This window comes from Polypterus senegalus, chromosome 1 (assembly GCF_016835505.1).
Source record: "Polypterus senegalus isolate Bchr_013 chromosome 1, ASM1683550v1, whole genome shotgun sequence".
Lineage (NCBI taxonomy): Eukaryota > Metazoa > Chordata > Cladistia > Polypteriformes > Polypteridae > Polypterus > Polypterus senegalus.
This window is the reverse complement of record NC_053154.1, coordinates 188,155,649-188,176,737: the sequence shown is the minus strand read 5'-3', so window position 1 is coordinate 188,176,737 and position 21,089 is coordinate 188,155,649. Positions and strand designations below refer to the sequence as shown.

Genomic DNA, 21,089 nt, shown 5'->3' with positions numbered 1-21,089 from the left:
TACAGGGTCACAGGGGTCTGCTGGAGCCAATCCCAGCCAACACAGGGCGCTAGGCAGGGAACAAATCCTGGGCAGGGTGCCAGCCCACTGCAGGACACACACACCCACACACCAAGCACACACTAGGGGCAATTTAGAATCACCAATGCACCTAACCTGCATGTCTTTGTACTGTGGGAGGAAACCGGAGTACCCGGAGGAAACCAACACAAACACGGGGAGAACATGCAAACTCCACGCAGGACTTAACTATTTAATGATCACATTAGCTACCTTCTAAATAAAAAAGCGCAACCTTTTGGCAATTTGGGTTGGAGCAATCAGTTGTATGATAATCCCCTCTAAATTTGTCCAGTATCAATGTTATATGGATAAGGCACTTTTTATCATTTGTAGTGCAAGTGCATGAGAATTCTCGTGTGGATAATCATTCAGTTAGTTCATTAAATACAAGATTTATGACAAACAGAGAACATGTGTATATTTGAAATAATTGATAAAAATAATTAATTACATTTATATAGCATTATTCAAGACTGCTCAAAGTGCTTTACACAGACAGTGGAGAACCACTTCAATCACCACCAATGTGTAACATCCAGCTAGATGATGCAATGACAGCCATTCTTGTACCAGTACACTTACCACACATTAGCTATTAGGTGGTGAAGGGGCAAGAGTGATAGTTATCCAGATAAAGACAGGGGATAATCAGTGCACCAGAATGACCAAGCCATGGTGGACAATGTAGCTAGAAAATCAGGAAACACAATTATTCTGAATGATGCCTAGGGATCTTTTATGACCACAGAGAGTCAGAACCTTGGTTTTATATCTACTCTGAAGGATGGTGCCAGCTTTTACAGCACAGAGTCCCCATCACTGCAATGTGGCATTGGAATCCACACACAGATGACAGAGTAAGCACATACTAATGGCCTCACCAACAGCAGCAATCTGTCCCATCCAAGTGCTGGCCAGGCCCAGATATGCTTAGGTTCAGGTGGATTACCTGTCCTGAAGTGCAGGTGATATGGCTATTGATGCTGGTACAGAAATGTAGTACAAAGATATAGAAAATGCATGCATGTATGTGACGAATATAATTTTTTTTTTTTTTAAAGTACAAGTGATGCTAAAATAAACAGTTTACTAACATGTTTTACACAATCAGGCAACAGGACCATGTAATAAGTCCTGAGATTATTGCACAGGTATATGGCTGGGTGGGCTGTGGGCTTGGGATACCCCATCCTGTATGTTTTTAGCAACGAGCCTAACTGCTGTGGGGAAGAAGTTCTTGATGAACCTGCTGCTATGGATTGTAATGCTTCAGGTTTGTGACAGCTGAGATTGTATTTGGTGTCACCACAAAGGAAGACAAATTACCCTGGACTGTGCTGAGCCCTGATAATGGATCTTCCTTTTCTTTGGCAATGGCTAGTCAACAGAGACTGCATGATGGTGAGTTTACCCTAGCTTTATTTTTAGCTTGTATTTCATGCCATAGTGATATGTTCTGACTTTGCACAATTCTGCTTTGAAAAGAGTAGGTTAATTAAATAAAAGTCTTTCTTACTTTGACTAATTCATCCACCTACACTGCTCAAAAAAAATTAAAGGAGCCCTTACATCACTCATTGGATTTCAATAAATTAAATATTTAAGTGGAAAGTCTTTACTGAGTAATACAGTGTAATTCAGTGAGAACAAAATGATGTAACAATGGCTAATATAAACCAAAAACTACAACCCACTGTGTTTTAGATCCAACATCACACTGAAAATCAAAGTCAAAAATTGACATCACTGGCTGATCCAATTTGCATAAATTTCATCACAACAACTCATAATGTGACTTAGTAGTGTGTATGGCCCCCATATACCTGTATGCATTCTCAACAACATCTAGGCATGTTCCTGATGAAATGGTGGATGGTGTTCTGAAGGATCTCCTCCCAGACCTGGATCAGGGCATCAGTGAGCTCCTAGACAGTCTGTGGTGCTGCTTGGCAGCATCGGATGCACCTATACATAACAATCTAGAAGTGGATTCAGGTCTGGGGAACATGTGAGCCAGTCAATGGCATCAATATCTTCATCATCCAAGAACTGCCTGCAGACTCTGGCCACATGAGGACAAGTGCACCACCATAAGGTGTGACAATGGCTCTGGGGATTTCATCCTGGTACCTATCAGCAGCACTTCTGGGAAGGCTATAAGATGAGCCTGCACCCACTACTCAGGACACCAGAGTCGGGAGGAGGTGGATGAAGCTGCCCTGGGAGAAGTGGAAAAAAGAGTGTGATTTAGGGTGGTTTTTCTTTGTGTTTTGGGACTGTACTGTGCCTATGGGGTTCATGGGTAAGACGTGCACCACAAGCAAAGAGGAAAAATAAATCTTTTTATTTATTTTGCCTGTGCCTCTGGTGTCAGTCTGTGTTGGGTCAGCGCCAACCTCAAAGCTGTAAGCACAGGTCCCACTAGAGGATGTTGGGCCCTCATGTCACTTTCATGGAGTTTTTTTTTGACATGTTTGGTCAGAAACATGCACACCAGTAGTCAGCTGGACATCATTTTGTAGTGCTCTGGCAGTGCTCAACCTGTTCCTCCTTGCACAAAGGAGCAAATACCAGTCCTGCTGCTGGATTGATGCCCTTCTATGGCCCTAACCATATGGATGAGCCATCCTGGAGGAGCTGAACTATACCTGAGCTAACCTGAATCAGCTACAGGTACCACCTCATGCTACCAGTATTGACAAGGACACTAACAAAATGGAATCAATCAGCAAGGATAAGGAGAGAATAAATGTCTGTGGCCACCACCTGCAGGACCATTCCCTTTTTGGGGGTCGTCTTGCCATTGCCTCTCCATTGCACCTGTTGTCACTTTCATTTGCACCAAACCAGATGATACACATTCACCTATGCTTCCTAACTGTACAGACTGATATGCCTGAAGCTTAACTGAATTTGTGTTAAACTGCATCAATTAAGTGTTCCCTTAATTTTTTAAGCAGTGTATTTTAATACAATGTGTTTTACATATGCAAACATCATATTGACCTTAGGTAGGTCAATTCTTATTTTTCATTGCAATTAAATTAGAATATTTCAATTGAAAATATGTTTAAATCTGTTCAGTGCTTTTAGTGGAACCAAATTACTGGTAGTCTTTTAGATATAGTGATAAACTAGCGTTCAATCAAATTGAAGAGTGTTTTGGTGGGGCAGTGTCGTGGTTGTTCACTGGTACACTAGGAAAAGGTGCCGACACTGTAGATAGAAACTGCAAGAGATGCTGGTACTATATACTGGTGAGCACTGGCCCACTTCAAGCACTAAATATGTCTGAATATTTGTTACATGTGTTCCTTTTAGAATGGTACTTAATTCTAATGTGTGTTTTAAAGTACATTAAAATTAGGAGTATGAATTATTAACACACAGAAAATGTCCATTAACATTTTATATGACATACCATTCTTTATTTAGTAGATGATTTTAATCAAGATGATTGCAAAAATGTAAATACATATTGCATAGTACACCTGACTGAATGGACATAAATTACTTGTTAACAAACAACAAAGAACAAAATATTAAAAATACAAGAATCTTTAGTTCTGTAATTAGGTTATGGGCTGCCCATAGAACTATAAATATAACAAAAGCACAGTTAGAATATTAGAAAAATTGTGACAAGAACAGGCATTCAGTCCAACAAGCTCATCCATCTTCTTCACCCAAGTCAGTCAAAAGGAAGTAGGATCAGCACAGCTGCAGATACTATCACTGAAAAAAGACACTTGGCCATTAGAGCACAAATCTTCCCAGTTCAGACATACAGACACCTTTATTGAACAGCGAATTTTAAGCCCCTTGCTCTAATATGCCCGTGTGGGAAGGGCTATGTCACCTTTTGGGTGTCTATAGCAACAACTCAGGCAGAGTTCCTCTCCTACAGGAAAGGTAGGTGAACTGTCCTTCGCCTCTTACACACTCTGGAAGGGTAATGCAGGAGAAGGTAGTCCTCATTCTTCCCCTATGACCATCTTTCATCCCCCCATTTCTGCATGGCATGCCTGGACATACCCTGGTGAACATATATCTAGTAGTTACCTTTGAGAACAAAATGGTAGTACCAGAGGTATCCAGAGTTTTCAAGCCCCTTTTTAATGGTCTTCCCTGTAACCCCAAACAGTGTAATTCAACGAGGCAGAGCAAACAGGTAGAATCCTTAAGCAGGCCCAGTACTTTGAGAAGTACTTATTTTTGTTTTCAACATTTTTTAATGTTAAGGAGAACAATTACTTGAGATCCACATTCACTGGTCTCCTCGTTTGCAAGAAATGCTTTTAATATACAGACCAGTGAAAATGACAGTGAATTAACTGATTCCCTTTAGCATTCAGTGGTTTTGCACCTGTGTCTGCACTGCTCACTTCTAATCGTCTCATTTGGATACATTTAACGGGGAAAAAGTCTACAGAAAAGGACAAATTAAAGCATAAAGTAAAGCTTTCCAGTAAAACACACTGTGTTTTCCTGTATCCAGTATGGTGACATTATATTTATTTATAGAAAATAACATAAATTAAAATTCAACCTCCACTCGAGAGAATGAACAAGAAGAGCAAATCTTTAATACCACCAAAAAAGTGAGAATTTCCTTTTCCCCTGACATAAATGCTTATTCTAAAATTTTATTAATTAGATATTGCCATATTTTAAAAAAGTTGTGAAGAGATCCTCCAAGTGAGATTTTTTTCCAATTTTAAATAGTATAGGACATCAGTGTTCACCGATTTTGCTGACTGAATTCACTGACTTATAACAGATGGACTGGGAAACTTACAGTTGAACAAGGTAGGTATATGTGCTAGTAGTGTGGTATCTCTCTATTATAATAAAAAAATCCTTGCTGGCGCAATACACATCCAGAGCAGGTTAGAGATAATGAAAGTACTAAAATTTGAAAATCTCAAAAAAATGATAGTAAATATCGCATTAATGCAAACAAATGGAAATTACTCAGTGAAATAACGGAACAGCGAAAAGAGATTGAATATATTGTTTGATTTAAACTTTACGTCAGAGACTTGTAGATCATCTAATTTGTGTTGCCATCAGGGAAAAGTAGTGTTTCTTCGCAATGAAGAGGTGTAGCTGCGAAAATGAAAAGATTTGTTGTTTGTGAAATTGAAATCCGCATACGTGAGCGGCAGAGACAGAAAGTGGCTGGCATTTAGCGCAGTCCGTGGGGGTTGGCGGGTGAAGTGAGCAGGGGGCAAAGCCCCCTAGTAGACAATTAAAATCAATTTGTGGGTCCCTGCCCAGTGAAGCTGGAATTAGACTGCAACATTTGCAGGTTGAATCTTGAAATTTAAACTAGATACATGTGCTTGATAAAAGATTTTAAGTTGAATAATTGAATGCTTTGTGCATATGGAGCTGGATTGTAATCTGTGCATGGTTGGTGGGAAGTGTGAAAAGTTGGGTAGATTCTTGTTAGCAAAGTTTCTGATGTCAAAGTAGTGGAAAAATTATGTTGATAGGAAGTTAAATTTGAAGTGCAATTGTTCATAAGATGCAAAGACATTATATACAATTCTCTGAGAAATGTTAGTTTTGAACTTTTTAGTGCTAGAAGATGTGTATTTTTTGATATTTAACTGATTGAAGTCAAAAACAATATTTAAATTCCATTTGATTTTGTAAGCTAAAGAATTTTCATTTGGAGCTGGTAAATCTGCCTTATACTTTCCAGCACAGGTGGCATAGTGGTAGCGCTGTTACCTTGCAGTAAGGACACCAGGGTTCGCATCAAGGTTCTTCCTGTGTTGAGTTTGCATGCTGTCCCCATGTCTGCATGGGTTTCCTCTGGGTGTTTGGATTTTCTCCCACAGTCCAAACACATGCAAGTTAGGTGGACTGGCATTTCCTAAATTGTCCCTGGTGGGTGTGCAGATGTTTGCCATGCAATGGACTGGTGTCTTTTCCAGAGTTTGATTACTGCCTTGTGCCATATGCAAGCTGGAATAGGCTCCAGCAGACGCCTGCGACCCTGTTCAGTAGTGATGTGCAATGAACGAACGAACTAGCTCTTTTATACTTGTTTTGGTCTCTGAATGAAAGTACTTGTGCAATGACATTTGTAATGAAGAATTATGTTGACATTAAAGAATGATTCTTTTCCAGGCATGCTCAGCTTGTCCTACATTTTATATTGTATTCTGCGACAGTCCGGAGCTATCATCTTAACTTCACTTAAATGACTGCCATCTTAAGGAAATAGCCTATCAGGTAACTGTTTCAGCAAAACGGTCATGACAACAACTAGCTAATGACTGAGTTTGTAGATGACACCAAGCACCTCCAATTGATTTGTTCACTCTGACTGAGTGACTATGACCATTGCAGTACGTAAACTGACTGATAGAATGAACTAGTATGCCCCCTACTGTTGTGGAAAACCATTGCAAGTTCATTCACAAACTGCAGACGAGACTGGCACAGAACTAGTTCACCAAAAGAATCAGTTTGTGTACTGAATGGAGGAATGAACTCCAGACCAAAGACTCTCATTACGTTGAATCTCAGTTCATTTGATTGTATGGGAGATTGCATCATAAAGTTTTCCATTATGTGTGCACTATTCTAAATTTTTAATTGTATGATTGTTGTTTTTCTATTTATTGATGAAATTTCATTTATTGTAAGAATTCATTTAGGAGGATTATTATTATTACTTGTAAACTACTTATTTTGTTGCGTGCTTTTTATATTGTTGATATTGTTTCGTGGTTAAAGTTGTTACACTGTTATATCCTAGATTATAAACTAGAATATAGCTTTTTGTTGTTTTTGAAGTGAACGAAACAATGATTCAAAAATTCTAATCATTTTGATGAACTGAACGAAATGAATATAATCACTAAAATACTTCCGGTTGAGTGAACACTGGCGTGACTGGTCGCCGCTGTTCGCCGGTAACTTTTTAACGATTAACTTACAATGTAATGAATTAATTAACTGTTTTAATTTTTATTTTGGGCAGATTTATTCGTTGAGTTTTATTTTTCAATCATTTAAAACTAGACTGATTTCTAGCTCGACTGGTGATTTGGCTGTGTATGGATTATTTTTCAGGCTATCCCCGCTTTGAAACTTACTTGGCTTTGTTCTCCGGGCATCTGAGTTGTCTGCGTCTTCGCTTAACATGTGGACCGGTAGGATATTTATTTGGTTCATGTTTGTTTGGTCCCTCCTATCGCTCGCTATCCTACCTGCGACAGGCCTGCTTCAGTACTCCGCTGCCGAGCTCCTCCGACTGTGCTTCCACCTGTCCGAGCCTCCGTTGACTGGGTGTATCTCCACCCGGACATCGTATTCCTCCCCCGTCGGAGATACATCCACCGCGGGTCCCGCCGGAGTATCCAAGCTGACAGTTCGAAAATAATAAACTCCATCTGGTCCAGTTCTCGACATCCTCCACATAACTTAGGCAGAGTCGCTGACCACAGTGTGTTAGCCAGCCTAGCCTAACACCATTCCTAAATGCGATAACGCCATTGTCAACTTCGGTCTGTTGAACATCCGCTCACTGACGAGCAAGTGGCCTCTTATCCACGAACTCCTCACTTAGCGTAAGTTTGACTTTTTCTGTCTAACCGAGACTTGGCAACAACCTCATGACTTTTCCCAATTTAACAATATACATATGGATAATATCAATGTCCCTATTAGTTGAGGCTTTACATCCTGCCTTGAGAGTCTTGGATTCCAGCAGCATACTGATGTTCCCACTCATTCCAAAGGACATATCTTGGACTTGATTTGCTGTTCTGGAGTTACCCTGCTTGATTGAACTGCAGATGAACTCCCCATAACTGATCATTTTCTTATTTCATTCAATGTTAAACTTGCACTTTCCAATACTAAGCTTTCCCGTCTCATGTCCTTCTGTAATATTAAGAATATTAACTTAGACTCTCTTTCCTCTAGTATTGATTCCCTTATGGACATTCATAATTTATCCACTCCTGAAGAACTGGTCTCACACTATAACGCTGGACTTAATGGTATTCTTAACTCTCTCGCTCCATTAAAAACTAGATTTTTTTCTTTCTCCTTTTCTGCTCCCTGGTTCACAATGAGATGTACAAAAACCATATACTTTATTACAAGCACTGTATTGCCCAAACTAAATCTAACTATTATACTCACATTATTTCTTCCAATGAAGGCAACACCAAGTCATTGTTTTCACTGTTTAATAATATTACACAATCGCCGGATTCTTTACCTTCTCACCTTTACTCAACTGATTTTTGCAATTCCCTTATGTCCTTTTTTAATATAAAAATCCGGAAGATTCAACAGTCTCTCGGTACAGATTCCTCCAGTACTTCATTTGAATTTCACCCACCAACTCACTCATTTTCCTCTTTTCAGCTTCCTACTTTCTCAGAAATCTCAGATCTTGTCTGTAAGTCTAAGCCATCCACCTGTCAACTGAACTCCCTCCCTACAGTTCTGGTCAAAGCCTGCCTCCCCTCTCTGGTCCCTCTTATTTCTGCTATAATTCACTCTTCTCTCACTACTGGTACTGTTCCTTCATCTTTTGAAACTGCGGCAATAATCCCTATACTGAAAAAACCTGGTACCGATCCGACTAATTTCAGTAATTTACGTCCTATTTCTAATCTACCCTTCATTTCCAAAATCCTTGAAAAAATAGTGGCCATTCAACTTCATTCTCATTTATTTCAAAATAATCTGTATGAACAGTTCCAGTCTGGTTTTCATCCCCTCCACAGTACAGAAACGGCACTTATAAAAATGACTAATGACCACCTTAAGGCAGCTGATTCTGGTTTAATTACTATTCTCATCCTCCTTGTCTGAGTGCAGCCTTTGACACTATTTGTCACACTACTCTTCTCAATAGATTATCTTCGATTGGCATTACCCACACCCCACTAGATTGGTTCAGATCCTACCTCTCAGGCCACACTCAGTTTGTTCAGCTTAAAACTTTCACATCCCAACCCACCGCTGTTACTTCAGTTGTGCTCCAGGGCTCTGTCCTGGGGACCCTCCTTTTCATTATTTACCTCCTTCCCCTTGGTAGTATCTTTCGTAAATATAACATTAGCTTCCACTCTTATGCTGATGACATCCAGCTTTATCTCACTAGCAAACCTACTGTTTCCTTTCCACTCTCCTCGCTTACTGATTGCATAGCAGAAATCAAATCCTGGTTTTGTTCACATTTTCTTAAATTAAATAGTGACAAAACTGAGGTTCTCCTCATTGGTACAAAATCAACATTATCCAAAACTGATAATTTTTCATTTGTTATTGATAATTCCTCTGTCTTCCCTTCCCCTCAGGTTAAGAGTCTGGGTGTCATCCTTGACAGTACTTTATCTTTCTCAGTCCCACATCAATAAAGTCTCCCGGTCTGCATATTTCCACTTGCGTAACATTAATCGTATTCGCCCCTCCCTCACTCCCTACACCACTGCTATCCTTGTTCATAGCCTTGTCACTTCTCGTCTGGATGATTGCAATTCCCTTTTCTTTGGTCTTTCTTGCAGATCTCTTTATAAGCTTCAACTGGTCCAGAATTCAGCGGCCCGCATCATTACTACAACCCCCTCTAGTCACCATATCGCTCCTGTTTTGCAGCAGCTTCACTGGCTTTCAGTTAAGTTCCGGATTCAATTCTAATTCTTCTGTTAACTTTTAAGGCTTTCCACAACCGTGCCCCATCCATATCTGTCTGACCTCCTCCATGTTGCCATTCCCTCCCGTACCCTTAGGTCCTCTTCCTCCATCCACCTGACTGTCCCCTTCGTCCATCTTACCACTATGGAGAGCAGAGCATTCAGTTGCTCTGCTCCCCAGTTCCGGAACTTATTACCATGTGAACTTAGAAATATTGAATCATTTTCACTTTTCAAATCTAAACTTAAAACTCATTTGTTTAAGACTGCTTTTTCTGTTTGATTACAATTTTCTCTGTCCGATTTTAATTTTTGTATTTTAGTTTTGTTTATAATCTGTGTTTTATCTATTGTTCGGTGTCCTTGAGTGTTTAGAAAGGTGCCTACAAATAAATTAAATGTATTATTATTATAAAAACAATACTTTTGCACATCACTACTGTTCCGGAACAGGCGAGTTGGAAAATGACGGACAGTACAATGCATCAGAAAGTTGGCCTAGGAGAGGTGGGGAAACGTCCGTCTGCTGCAATATCTACTTGGAAATAGAGACTTGTCACTATCCGATAATGCGTTGCAGGCCCGATCTGTGCGCGCGTATTGAAAGCCTACTTCACACACTTTACGCTGCCGCCCGACTCTGTTGTTGTTTCTTGTTGCTTAGCATCGCCATTATTGTTAGGGTAGCAACAAGAACTACTTCCAGTTTGAAAGGCAAATTCCTGTATCAAAATAAAGGCGCCCTCATACCGATGCACATTTACTATGGTGCAATCCTAAAACATATACTGTACACCGTATGCCTAAAGGTTCGTGGACCCCTGACCGTTACACCTATATGAACTTGATGGACATGTGGTATATTGCCAAGCTGCACAAGTTAAATCAGATGCAACAAATATGCATGAGACCTTAAGGCATTTCATATATGAGAAGAGATCATTCAATCAAGCAAACACATTTCTAGTAAATGATTTTGTTGCACAGAGTTTGAGGTTTGAATACATTATATCATCAGTCCATCCAATTTTGCACTGGTTTAGTCCAGTTCAGGGTCACATGGTTTGACCTCAGTCTGTGCAGGGCAGGACGCAGTTCCGGACAGGACTCAGACCAAGTTAATGTTCATGATTGCGTAGCACAAAGATTAAATAGTGTAATGAAAGTCTTACTTGCATGTCTCCTCCGAATAGTTGACAATCATACAGTAAACCAACCAAGGCATAAAAACACACAGCGGATATATACAATTATATATATATGTATATAGTGAAACGTTTTTACGATATAACCTAACTACCTTCTTAATCACTTCTGCACATTGCTTAGATGATGAATATAAAATTAACGAGTTAAAATCCAGCAGTCCATCCATTTATCCACATTTTAAAATGATTTTACCCAGTTTAGGTTCACGGACTGCAAATTCTTACCTTTCCAGCAGTGGCGCCAGCTGGGAACCAGTCTCTCAAACTGGAGCTATTCAGGACCGCCCCGTAAAACGCCGTTAAGAGCAAAACAAGTTTTTTTTTTTTAAATGTTAAGTAATGTTCATAGAAAATGTAGCAAAACATGACACATGTTTTTAATGTGCACTCTTTTAACAGAATGAGCAAGTCGCCAGTCCAGGAGAACTGCGGCGTGGAGCAGCTGCTATTCTAATCAAGAGCAGCCAGTTGAGTCGATTTGGGTTACCTGGTAGGCTACTCCTCGGCCGGCTCCCATGGGAAGATTACTAGGTAGATGCACCGGACGAGAGACATAAATTGTCACAACAAAAAATCTTAAGAGAAAAAAGCACTTTATTACTCACATATATGTCTAAGGTCAAATTCTTATAATGTACCTCCGTTTGTCGGAAAACAAACTATTTTCGAATACAACAGAACGAGAGGCCGGAAATGTGGGACTTTTATTCTATCAATTTTTTAGTGGGCGGGACTTTTCTCTGTTACCATTTGCCAGCTTCTCTCTCTTGTCGTTATGCAGTGCTTAAATGTTTAGTTGTCTCCAATTGGGACGAAAAGAGACGTCGGCTGCGACGAAGACTGTGCTTACAAGGCGGTAGTGAGTGGGAGATGGAGAGCGGCGGGGAGGCGGCGGAGAGCTCGTACATCATCAGGCCCAACTTCCAGCACAAGTGAGTGGTTGTGTTTACTCTTGGGGCAGTTCACTGGATAGTTACTGTAAAAGGGTGAGTACAGGATGGCTTATGTTCAAACGGTTACGTGTTGAAATTATATTGTGTTCCTTTTTCTAAAATCCGAAGAAAGATATACCTATATATTAAGCTGTAAATAAGCAGTATAAGAATGTAACACTTCAAATAGTGATATTATAGTTTTATATAGTCGTGTGACACAATAAAAGTATTTAAAAACGTATTTAATGTAAGTCGGAATGGGTGAAGCATTACTGCAACAAACACTTTTAAAAACTTAATCTGAAATTAAGGGGCCTTGAGACAATATTGTCAATATCGGGTGCTTGGCTGATATAACTCCAGGATAGGATAACATCCCTTTGCAGGACACAGTCATTTATACATACTTCCGCTCGCAGTTATGCAGGTACATTACAATTCAAAGCCACCAGGTAAACTAACCTGTGGGTTGTGGGAGAAACGTCTGAGAGAACAGAGACTCCATTTAGGCAGTGGCCAGCTTGGGAATGAAAGCTGTGGCCCTGGACTGTACCACCGTCATCCTGCTATCTGATAACTTAATAATGGAGTTTCGAAGTAGAATCTATAGTGTTACAGCTGGTTTCCTTTACTATCATTAATACATCGACCCCCGATATTTGTAACACTAAATTGGATGTAAAAGTATTTGAAAATTGCATGGTATTTTAATATGAAAAAACAGTTAAAAGTTAGCCCCACTCAGGCAAAAAAAGGGAAAGATTTTTTTTTTGAGTGAGTTAGATAATGATTAATTATGCTTCTTACATAGGTTCAAGGGTGCTCTGGTGAAAGAGTGCATTCGCAGTGTCCTGAAGACTGAGCTGGCCAGCAAACAGTACGACCCAGAAGAAGTGGGGACCCTGTCACGCAGCCTGTCACAAACTATACTGGATCAGCTCAAAAGTGAGAGAAGCCTATTGAATTTGGAACAGGGCTGACTACAGGCCAATTTCTCCCATCACTGGTCAACAGCTTAATAATTTCTTTCTCTCGCTGTCTGTCTCTCTTTGCAGAGCTTGGGTTTCACAGATACAAGCTGGTGGTACAGGTGGTCCTAGGAGAACAAAGAGGAGAGGGTGTCAAGTGAGTTGTAGCTGTGGTTATGTGTCTCAGTGTTCAAAAAAGCCATTGTGTTTTATTTGTGCATTTTAAATTATTTTTTGATTACTAACTAAATTATCTATGTGCATTTTGGATTATTTTTGTTATTGATTACTAACTAACTAAATAATCTATTTGATGACAAATTAATCCTACAGCTCCATATGAAAGTGGACAGAGGTTTCAGAGTGTGGTAAAGATGACACAGGAAACTTGTAGCAACCAGCTGCCATCTGTTCAGGGCATATATGACACTTAATGCCTCGGAAAAACAAAACAGTATTACTGAAGACCTCAGTCATCCTGCACAGTTGCTTTCTCTGCTTCCTTCTCGCAAATCATACAGGACCATTGGCACTCACACCAGTACATTCAGGCATAGTTTCTTCTATCAACCGGTCATTTTATATATATATATATATATATATATATATATATATATATATATATATATATATATATATATATATATATATATATATATATAATATACAGTGGTGTGAAAAACTATTTGCCCCCTTCCTGATTTCTTATTCTTTTGCATGTTTGTCACACAAAATGTTTCTTATCATCAAACACATTTAACCATTAGTCAAATATAACACAAATAAACACAAAATGCAGTTTTTAAATGATGGTTTTTATTATTTAGGGAGAAAAAAAAATCCAAACCTACATGGCCCTGTGTGAAAAAGTAATTGCCCCTTGTTAAAAATAACCTAACTGTGGTGTATCACACCTGAGTTCAATTTCCGTAGCCACCCCCAGGCCTGATTACTGCCACACCTGTTTCAATCAAGAAATCACTTAAATAGGAGCTGCCTGACGCAGAGAAGTAGACCAAAACCACCTCAAAAGCTAGACACCATGCCAAGATCCAAAGAAATTCATCTATGTGTGTATGTATATTATATAATAAATTCAGTGGATTCAGAAAGTATTTGGACTCTTTCACATTTTGCTATATTGTAGCCTCATGCTAAAATAATTTAAATTATCCCTCCCCCAACATCAAGCAACACTCATTATCCTGAAATGAAAAAAAAAATAGGATTTTAGACATTTTTGTTAATTTATTAAAATTACTTGTGTCATTGTGATTTTATTCAGACCCTTTATGCAGTACTTCATTGAAGCAGCTTTGCCAGTGATTTCAGCCTGGAGTCTTTTTGGGTATGATGTGACAAGCTTTGCACGCTTGGATTTGATGGATTTTTTTTTTTTTTGCCATTCTTCTCTGCAGATCCTATCGAGCTTTGTAAGGCTGGATGGCAACCAGCATTGGGCAGCTATTTTCAGGTTTCTCCAGAGATAATCAATTAGGTTGAAGTCTGGCATCTGGCTGGGCAACTCAAGGACATTCACAGAGTTTTCCCTATGCTATTTCTTGTTGTTTTTGCATTTTACTTAAGGTCATAATAAACTTGAACTTGGTCTGAGCCCTTTCAGTTTGCCATCTTTACTCAGGAGAGTAATAGACACCTTTTGTATGAAATATTCAGGTTCTTGGCAGTCTGTCACATGGAATAACATTCATTCTGCAAAAAAACCACAAACAAAAGTGATAGAATGACATGTTTCATTATGGCTTTTTTGAATTCACATTTGAACATTAGGAATACCAGTACCTTGCAACACAAGACAACAGAATAACTGGTTTCAGTGGTAGTAATGCAGTTAGAAAGGTTCCTCTAATAAACAAGTAAACATGACTAATTAAGGATAAGCTAAGGGAGTTTACCATTAGGACACTGAAGGAATGGCTGCTGAAAATGGGGCTTGTAGCCATATGTAAAATAATAAATAAAAAATCTGTCATTTCAAGCAGCAGTAGCCATTATGCACACACATAGTAATGCATTGGCTATATTTTAAAATCAATTTAATGTTATCTTGATAAAAAAGGTATGAATTTTTATGAAACAACATGAAACTTCCTGGGTGACCCCACATTTTTGATCAGCAGTGTATATAAACAAATACTTGCAAATATATTAGTGTATGTCTATTATATATTTATATATAATAATGTTGCATGGTATTTGCACTATTATTGGTATTGCATTATTGTCATCTTTTCTGATTAGACAGCAAGTAAGTTAATTTGACCTTGTTGTCTCTGAATGTTTGAGAGTGTGTAGAAAGGGCCCAAAACTGAATCATTGATTTGTAGCTCACCTTGAACTTGAGCAGTGGAGACTAGTTGTTTTTGGTGAGATTAGCACTTACTATCTTAACCTCCTACAAAAAGACTTTTTGAAAGTGGATGTTCAGATGCTGATATAGAGGTCAGAGTAGAAGAGATAAATTGTTTTGAGACCTTCATGATGGATATTGCCTATTTGTTCTGTTTGATTCATCTAGTTTCTTCCTCCACCCTGGAATTTTTGTTCACTAAGGTAAAGCTGTTTTATCCCAGAGTAAATATTGTGACATACCACCCTGCTTAGATTAGACTCCTGTCTATGCAAATGGGTCACTGACCTGCTGAGGAGAAGTGTGTTGCGCATACTGTGAAGTTAAAGTAGCAAGTGTGAATTAATAAAGGAACTAAAGTTACTGTCTAGTCAGAGACACTACATGGGGGTGGTGTAAGTGCCCCGACCAATTCACCGGCACTTTTTAAGGTTCAGATATGGTGCAAGGTAGTATGGCCTTGTATGAGTGCTTCACAAAAATGATCTTGTATGATAAACTTCTCACAACAAGAAGGTAAAAGACTTACAAAAGAAAACTTAGCATGGTATATTTGAACAGTGCAGCACTGGCAAACATGCATTGTCTACCAGTCAACTCCATCTGCTGTAGGCCCCAAGAGCAACTGAGACTGCAGGACTTATTACCTGTATGAAGATTGTAGTGCATGGACAAGTAGGAGTGACCATTGAAAATGCTGTGCTAGAGAAGGTGTGAAAGAGTCAGAATGTTCATGATAGAGGGTATTAATAATGCTATCACTAAATGCTCAATTGTATATCTAATTTTAGGGTTGCTGCAAGGTGTTTGTGGGATGCTGACACAGACAGCTACATGCAGGATGTCTATATGAATGTGAGTACCTCTGTCTTCATATAAAATGTAATGGCTATGCAGATTTCATGTAGGTTTGCTTGGACAACTTCTATGGCTGTGGGCATGGTTGCTTCTTAAGCTCACTGACCCCTGAATACTTAACTAGAGTAAATTGCAGGCCTCTGTGAAGAAATGGAGATATTAGTCAGTAGCCATGTCTCTCTCATTTCAGAGTTCTTGTCATTTCCTTGCCTTGAGATTTAAGTGTTGGCACTTGTTTTTCAGGATAGCCTTTTCTGTGTGGCTGCTGTATTTGGCTGCTTCTATTACTGAAGTTCCAGGAAGAGGACGGAGGTGAAGAGCATCACGACTGGTGAACCACAAGCAAGTCAGGGAAGGGGCCAGTGATGGGTTGTTTGTCTGTCTGGCTGTGTGTGTGTGTGTGCAGAATGAGAGAGCCTAGTAAATATCTCTTACAGCATTTGGCTTGGAGTCTTTTTTTTTTTTTTCCCCCCAACTCAGAAAAGTGGATATCAGTTGGAGTATTTTGGATTAAAGTTGGGGTGTCTATGAGCAAACTGATGTTAAGCTGTTGTTTTCTTTAGGAGGGAAAATAGTGGACATTTGTATGGGATAGGCCGGATCAAACAACCAATTTATGTGAGTGCTTCATGTTATGGGTGCAAGTGAATATTCTTTCAAAGCTTCACTGCAATACTTGCATGGCATTGATGGCTTTGTAAAACATTAAGCTAAAGTAACTATTAATTTTCCAGCCAAAATCTTAACCCAACTTGTGCACACTGCATATCTTCTCCTAACTTGTAAAACGTTGGTTTTAATTTCGATAAATCGCTCAACCAAGGCCTGAATTCTATATTTGATACTATATCCATAGACTCGATTACAAAGTTGTCGTTTCTCCAATCCACACTCAGGAGCTTGGTTGTATACGCTCGATCCTCCAGCCCCTAGTAGCCGCAGTTGCCAGCACAGCCGCGACTAAAAACTCGGATACGCGCACATACGTCGGAAGTGAGCGAGGTGCCTTTGAACGTCACTTCCAGCTGTCGCTCTCTCATTTCGGGGCCTCTGTGCCCGTGGCACTACTGAGAAGGAGTTTAGTTTGATCTTCGTTGCTAGGTAAGGCGGAATTAAGGAGTGAAAGGAAATTTAGCCTAAATGCTTTTAGGTACGAACATGTCTGTGTAATGTCAGTGCTGGGCTGACGCCCTTTTTTGTTGTCGTATTTCCGCTTTATCTGTTTAAGAGTTTGGCAAGCCCGGGTCGGGCGACGTTTGTACCCGAAACTACCTGTGTTAGGTGTCGGAATGACAAGTCAGGCGAAACAGTTAACATTGGGTGGGTGAAATGACAGTGCTGACTGGGGGCAGGTCATCTCATATCGGAAGTGTTAGTCCAATAGACAGTTCGAAGAGTAGCCTGTTGACGTGTCTAGTGGTGCCTCTGTGGATTCAGAAAGTTTTCATCATAGCTTGAGTGGCTGGACGTGTATGTTGTGACAGCTGAAGTTTCCGTAGCTTTGATTGAAGAAAGTCAGGCATGTGCAAGTAAATAGTTTATTTTAGGGTTGATCGGGCTTGTGGAGCTGGTTTAGAATACACTAACATTTTGGCAGACGACATTATATGCGAGTATTTGAGTATGATGAGTTACCCGAATAACCTGTAATTTCAGCGATTTCCGGAATTTTTATGTGAATGGGCTTTTGAGGCTTGGTTATAAGTACGGATACGCTCTTCTCAGGGTGGGGTTAAAGGGACTACTGAGAAATGCAAATATGATGTCGAATTAGTTTTGTTTTTTAGAAATGTTCTTGCCAAAAATGCTGATTTTGGTTGGTTTTTAGAGGGCACCTACAGTTCTAGAACCGAACAAAGTTGGGCGTAAGAAATGATACTATGTGAAACCGGACTAATATAAGTGGGAGACATTTTTCTGTCTGGAGCAGAACCACATCAAATATGACTGGGTTATTGTGTTTACGAAGATTGCAATTAATTTTAGATGTTCAAAATGTTTGAGTTTGACCAGGGTGGGGTTCAGATGTCCTGATCTGTAAAACTGCCGATCCCCATCTGGGCTAGGTTAATTAATTACTACAGTACTAAAAATACCTGAATGTATTAATCATTAGTTTAATTTCCTGGACATTACTCTTCAAACTGATTTTCAGCTGTTTACCAGGATTTGGTTTAAGGGAGAGTGTATATAGGAAAGTGCAGTGAAAAAAAGATTTCTTGAGCATATTTACAGTGTGCTGAACTAATAGCGATTTGAGATCCTGGTTTAACACCAGTTTAGTTGTTAGAGTTCTTAAACTCCTTACTACTTTAATCACTTTATTGCATTTTAAAAGTAGTCTCTGTTGTTGGGTATAAGTTTAGTTCTACCCATGCTTTCTCCCTAGCTCTTGATTTCCTCCTTTCATTTATAGTTCGATTCAGACGGAAAGTTTGGGAGCAATTATCCAAGTGTTAAGTACAGTACTGTAAAGCATTTGTTGCCCTTTCCTGGTTTCTTCTGTTGTAGAAAATTGTTGACAAGGAATGTTTTTTCATTTCTTTAATCAAAGTTTAGTATTAGATAAAAGGCACTTGAGTGGTGAAATAACTTTATTTTATTAACCACATTTATTGAATGAAGAAAGTTACCCCTCAAAACCCAACTTTGAATGAAACCATAAACACCCACTAGTTAAAGCTACTCAGTTAAAGGAAAAATCAGAATTGGCTTGATTACAGCGATCAGCCTTTAATATAGATATTATTTATTTTTATCCATACGATCAAATTCCCAGCCCAAAGACTCAAACACTTAATACTGTAATCAGCAGAAATTCCTGAAGAGATAACAAAAAAGATGTTTATCAATCTAGAAAAGGCAATTTTATTTCTAAGCTTCTGGGGCGCTGTCAAACCAAAGAAGAGGCCATAATTTCGTAACTGGGGAACATTTAGAAAAATTGCAATTCATGTAACAGGAATAGCAGGCCTGCCCAAATAAATTCAGTGAGGGATCTTAAAGTCGTCCAGTGGGTCCTAAAATATGCAGTGGACGCCACCATTTTCCTGCCTACGCTAATTTAATTGTTCCTGAGTTCTACAAGCAGGAAGACACCTAGCAAAATCGGCTTAATTGAAGAATATCAATGCGTGAACCACTGTTAATCAAGAAGAGCATAAAATGCTTGCTCATCTACTATTTTCCAGGAAGCACTTGGGTAAATCTCAATCATTTTGGGAGAATTTTCAATAGACCGCTGAGACAAAAGTGGAACGTCAGTTCTGTTACATAAAATGTAAAGCAGATACAGCAGGAAAATGATACCAACAGTAAAACATGGTAGCAGTGTGAAGGTTTGTGGATGTTTACACAGGACTTGCAACCGAAGGAACTATGAATACATATATATATATAAGGGACATTCAAAAAGTTTCCGCACTTTTATATTTTTGTTAGAAATGTTGAAGGCAGGACAAGTAGTAATTGGGCATTAAAATGTTGGTAGGACGCTGAGAATATTGCATTGCAAACGAAGGTGACTATGTCCTAGGTGATGTAATTTGTTTTTGAAATTCTAATAAACAGAGTTAAAAAAAAAAAGAAAAAGTACGGAAATGTTTTGAACATCCCTTGTGTGTGTGTGTGTGTGTGTGTATATGTATGTGTATATATGTATGTATGTTACAGCCTTATTCCAAAATTGATTAATTTTTTTTCCACAGAATTCTACACACAACACCCCATAATGACAACGTGAAAAAAGTTTACTTGAGATCTTTGAAAATTTATTAAAAATAAAAAAAATTGAGAAAGCTTTGAAAATTTATTAAAAATAAAAAAAATTGAGAAAGCATATGTTCATAAGTATTCACAGCCTTTGCTCAATACTTTGTCGATGCACCTTTGGCAGCAATTACAGCCTCAAGTCTTTTTGAATATGAGGCCACAAGCTTGGCACACCTATCCTTGGGCAAGCTTCACCCATTCCTCTTTGCAGCACCTCTCAAGCTCCATCAGGTTGGATGGGAAGCGTCGGTGCACAGCCATTTTAAGATCTCTCCAGAGATGTTCAATCGGATTCAAGTCTGGGCTCTGGCTGGGCCACTCAAGGACATTCACAGAGTTGTCCTGAAGCCACTCCTTTGATATCTTGGCTGTGTGCTTAGGGTCATTGTCCTGCTGAAAGATGAACCGTCGTCCCAGTCTGAGGTCAGGAGCGCTCTGGAGCAGGTTTTCATTCAGGATGTCTCGGTACATTGCTACAGTCATCTTTCCCTTTATCCTGACTAGTCTCCCAGTTCCTGCTGCTGAAAAACATCCCCACAGCATGATGCTGCCACCACCATGCTTCAGTGTAGGGATGGTATTGGCCTGGTGATGAGCGGTGCCTGGTTTCCTCCAAACATGACGCCTGGCATTCACACCAAAGAGTTCAATCTTTGTCTCATCAGACCAGAGAATTTTGTTTCTCATGCTCTGGAGTCCTTCAGGTGCCTTTTGGCAAACTCCAGGCGGGCTGCCATGTGCCTTTTACTAAGGAGTGGCTTCCGTCTGGCCACTCTTATCATATAGGCCTGATTGATGGATTGCTACAGAGATGGTTGTCCTTCTGGAAGGTTCTCCTCTCTCCACAGAGGACCTCTGGAGCTCTGACAGAGTGACCACTGGGTTCTTGGTCATCTCCCTGACTAAGACCCTTCTCCCCCGATCGCTCAGTTTAGATGGCCGGCCAGCTCTAGGAAGAGTCCTGGTGGTTTCGAACTTCTTCCACTTACGGATGATGGAGGCCACTGTGCTCATTGGGCCCTTCAAAGCAGCAGAAATTTTTCTGTAACCTTCCCCAGATTTGTGTGTCGAGACAATCCTGTCTTGGAGGTCCACAGACAATTCCTTTAACTTCATGCTTGGTTTGTGCTCTGACATGAACTGTCAACTGTGGGACCTTATATAGACAGGAGTGTGCCTTTCCAAATCCTGTCCAATCAACTGAATTTACCACAGGTGGACTCCAATTACGCTGCAGAAAC

General features: G+C 39.6%; 2 protein-coding genes across 5 annotated transcripts in view; both read left to right on the top strand.

Moving 5' to 3' along the window:
• Window positions 1–7,210: 7,210 nt before the first annotated feature.
• Window positions 7,211–21,089, top strand: part of dynlt2b (dynein light chain Tctex-type 2B) — a 19,579-nt gene continuing 5,700 nt past the window's right edge. Inside the window, exons 1-6 of one of the 3 annotated variants that reach the window (XM_039764651.1) lie at window positions 7,211–7,235; window positions 11,727–11,877; window positions 12,692–12,825; window positions 12,936–13,005; window positions 16,011–16,074; window positions 16,321–16,419. In XM_039764651.1, the coding sequence (XP_039620585.1) occupies window positions 7,226–7,235; window positions 11,727–11,877; window positions 12,692–12,825; window positions 12,936–13,005; window positions 16,011–16,074; window positions 16,321–16,368 (477 nt within the window). In that variant the 5' untranslated portion in view covers window positions 7,211–7,225 and the 3' untranslated portion in view covers window positions 16,369–16,419. Of the gene's footprint in view, window positions 7,236–11,382; window positions 11,477–11,726; window positions 11,878–12,691; window positions 12,826–12,935; window positions 13,006–16,010; window positions 16,075–16,320; window positions 16,420–21,089 lie in introns of those variants that run through there. The other 2 variants (XM_039764644.1, XM_039764637.1) reach the window with 2 other exon arrangements.
• LOC120536292 (choline-phosphate cytidylyltransferase A-like) overlaps window positions 16,327–21,089 on the top strand; it is a 23,557-nt gene continuing 18,794 nt past the window's right edge. The window contains exon 1 of one of the 2 annotated variants that reach the window (XM_039764631.1): window positions 16,327–16,419. The gene's annotated coding sequence lies outside the window, so the exon portion shown is untranslated. Of the gene's footprint in view, window positions 16,420–17,061; window positions 17,179–21,089 lie in introns of those variants that run through there. The other variant, XM_039764623.1, reaches the window with a different exon arrangement.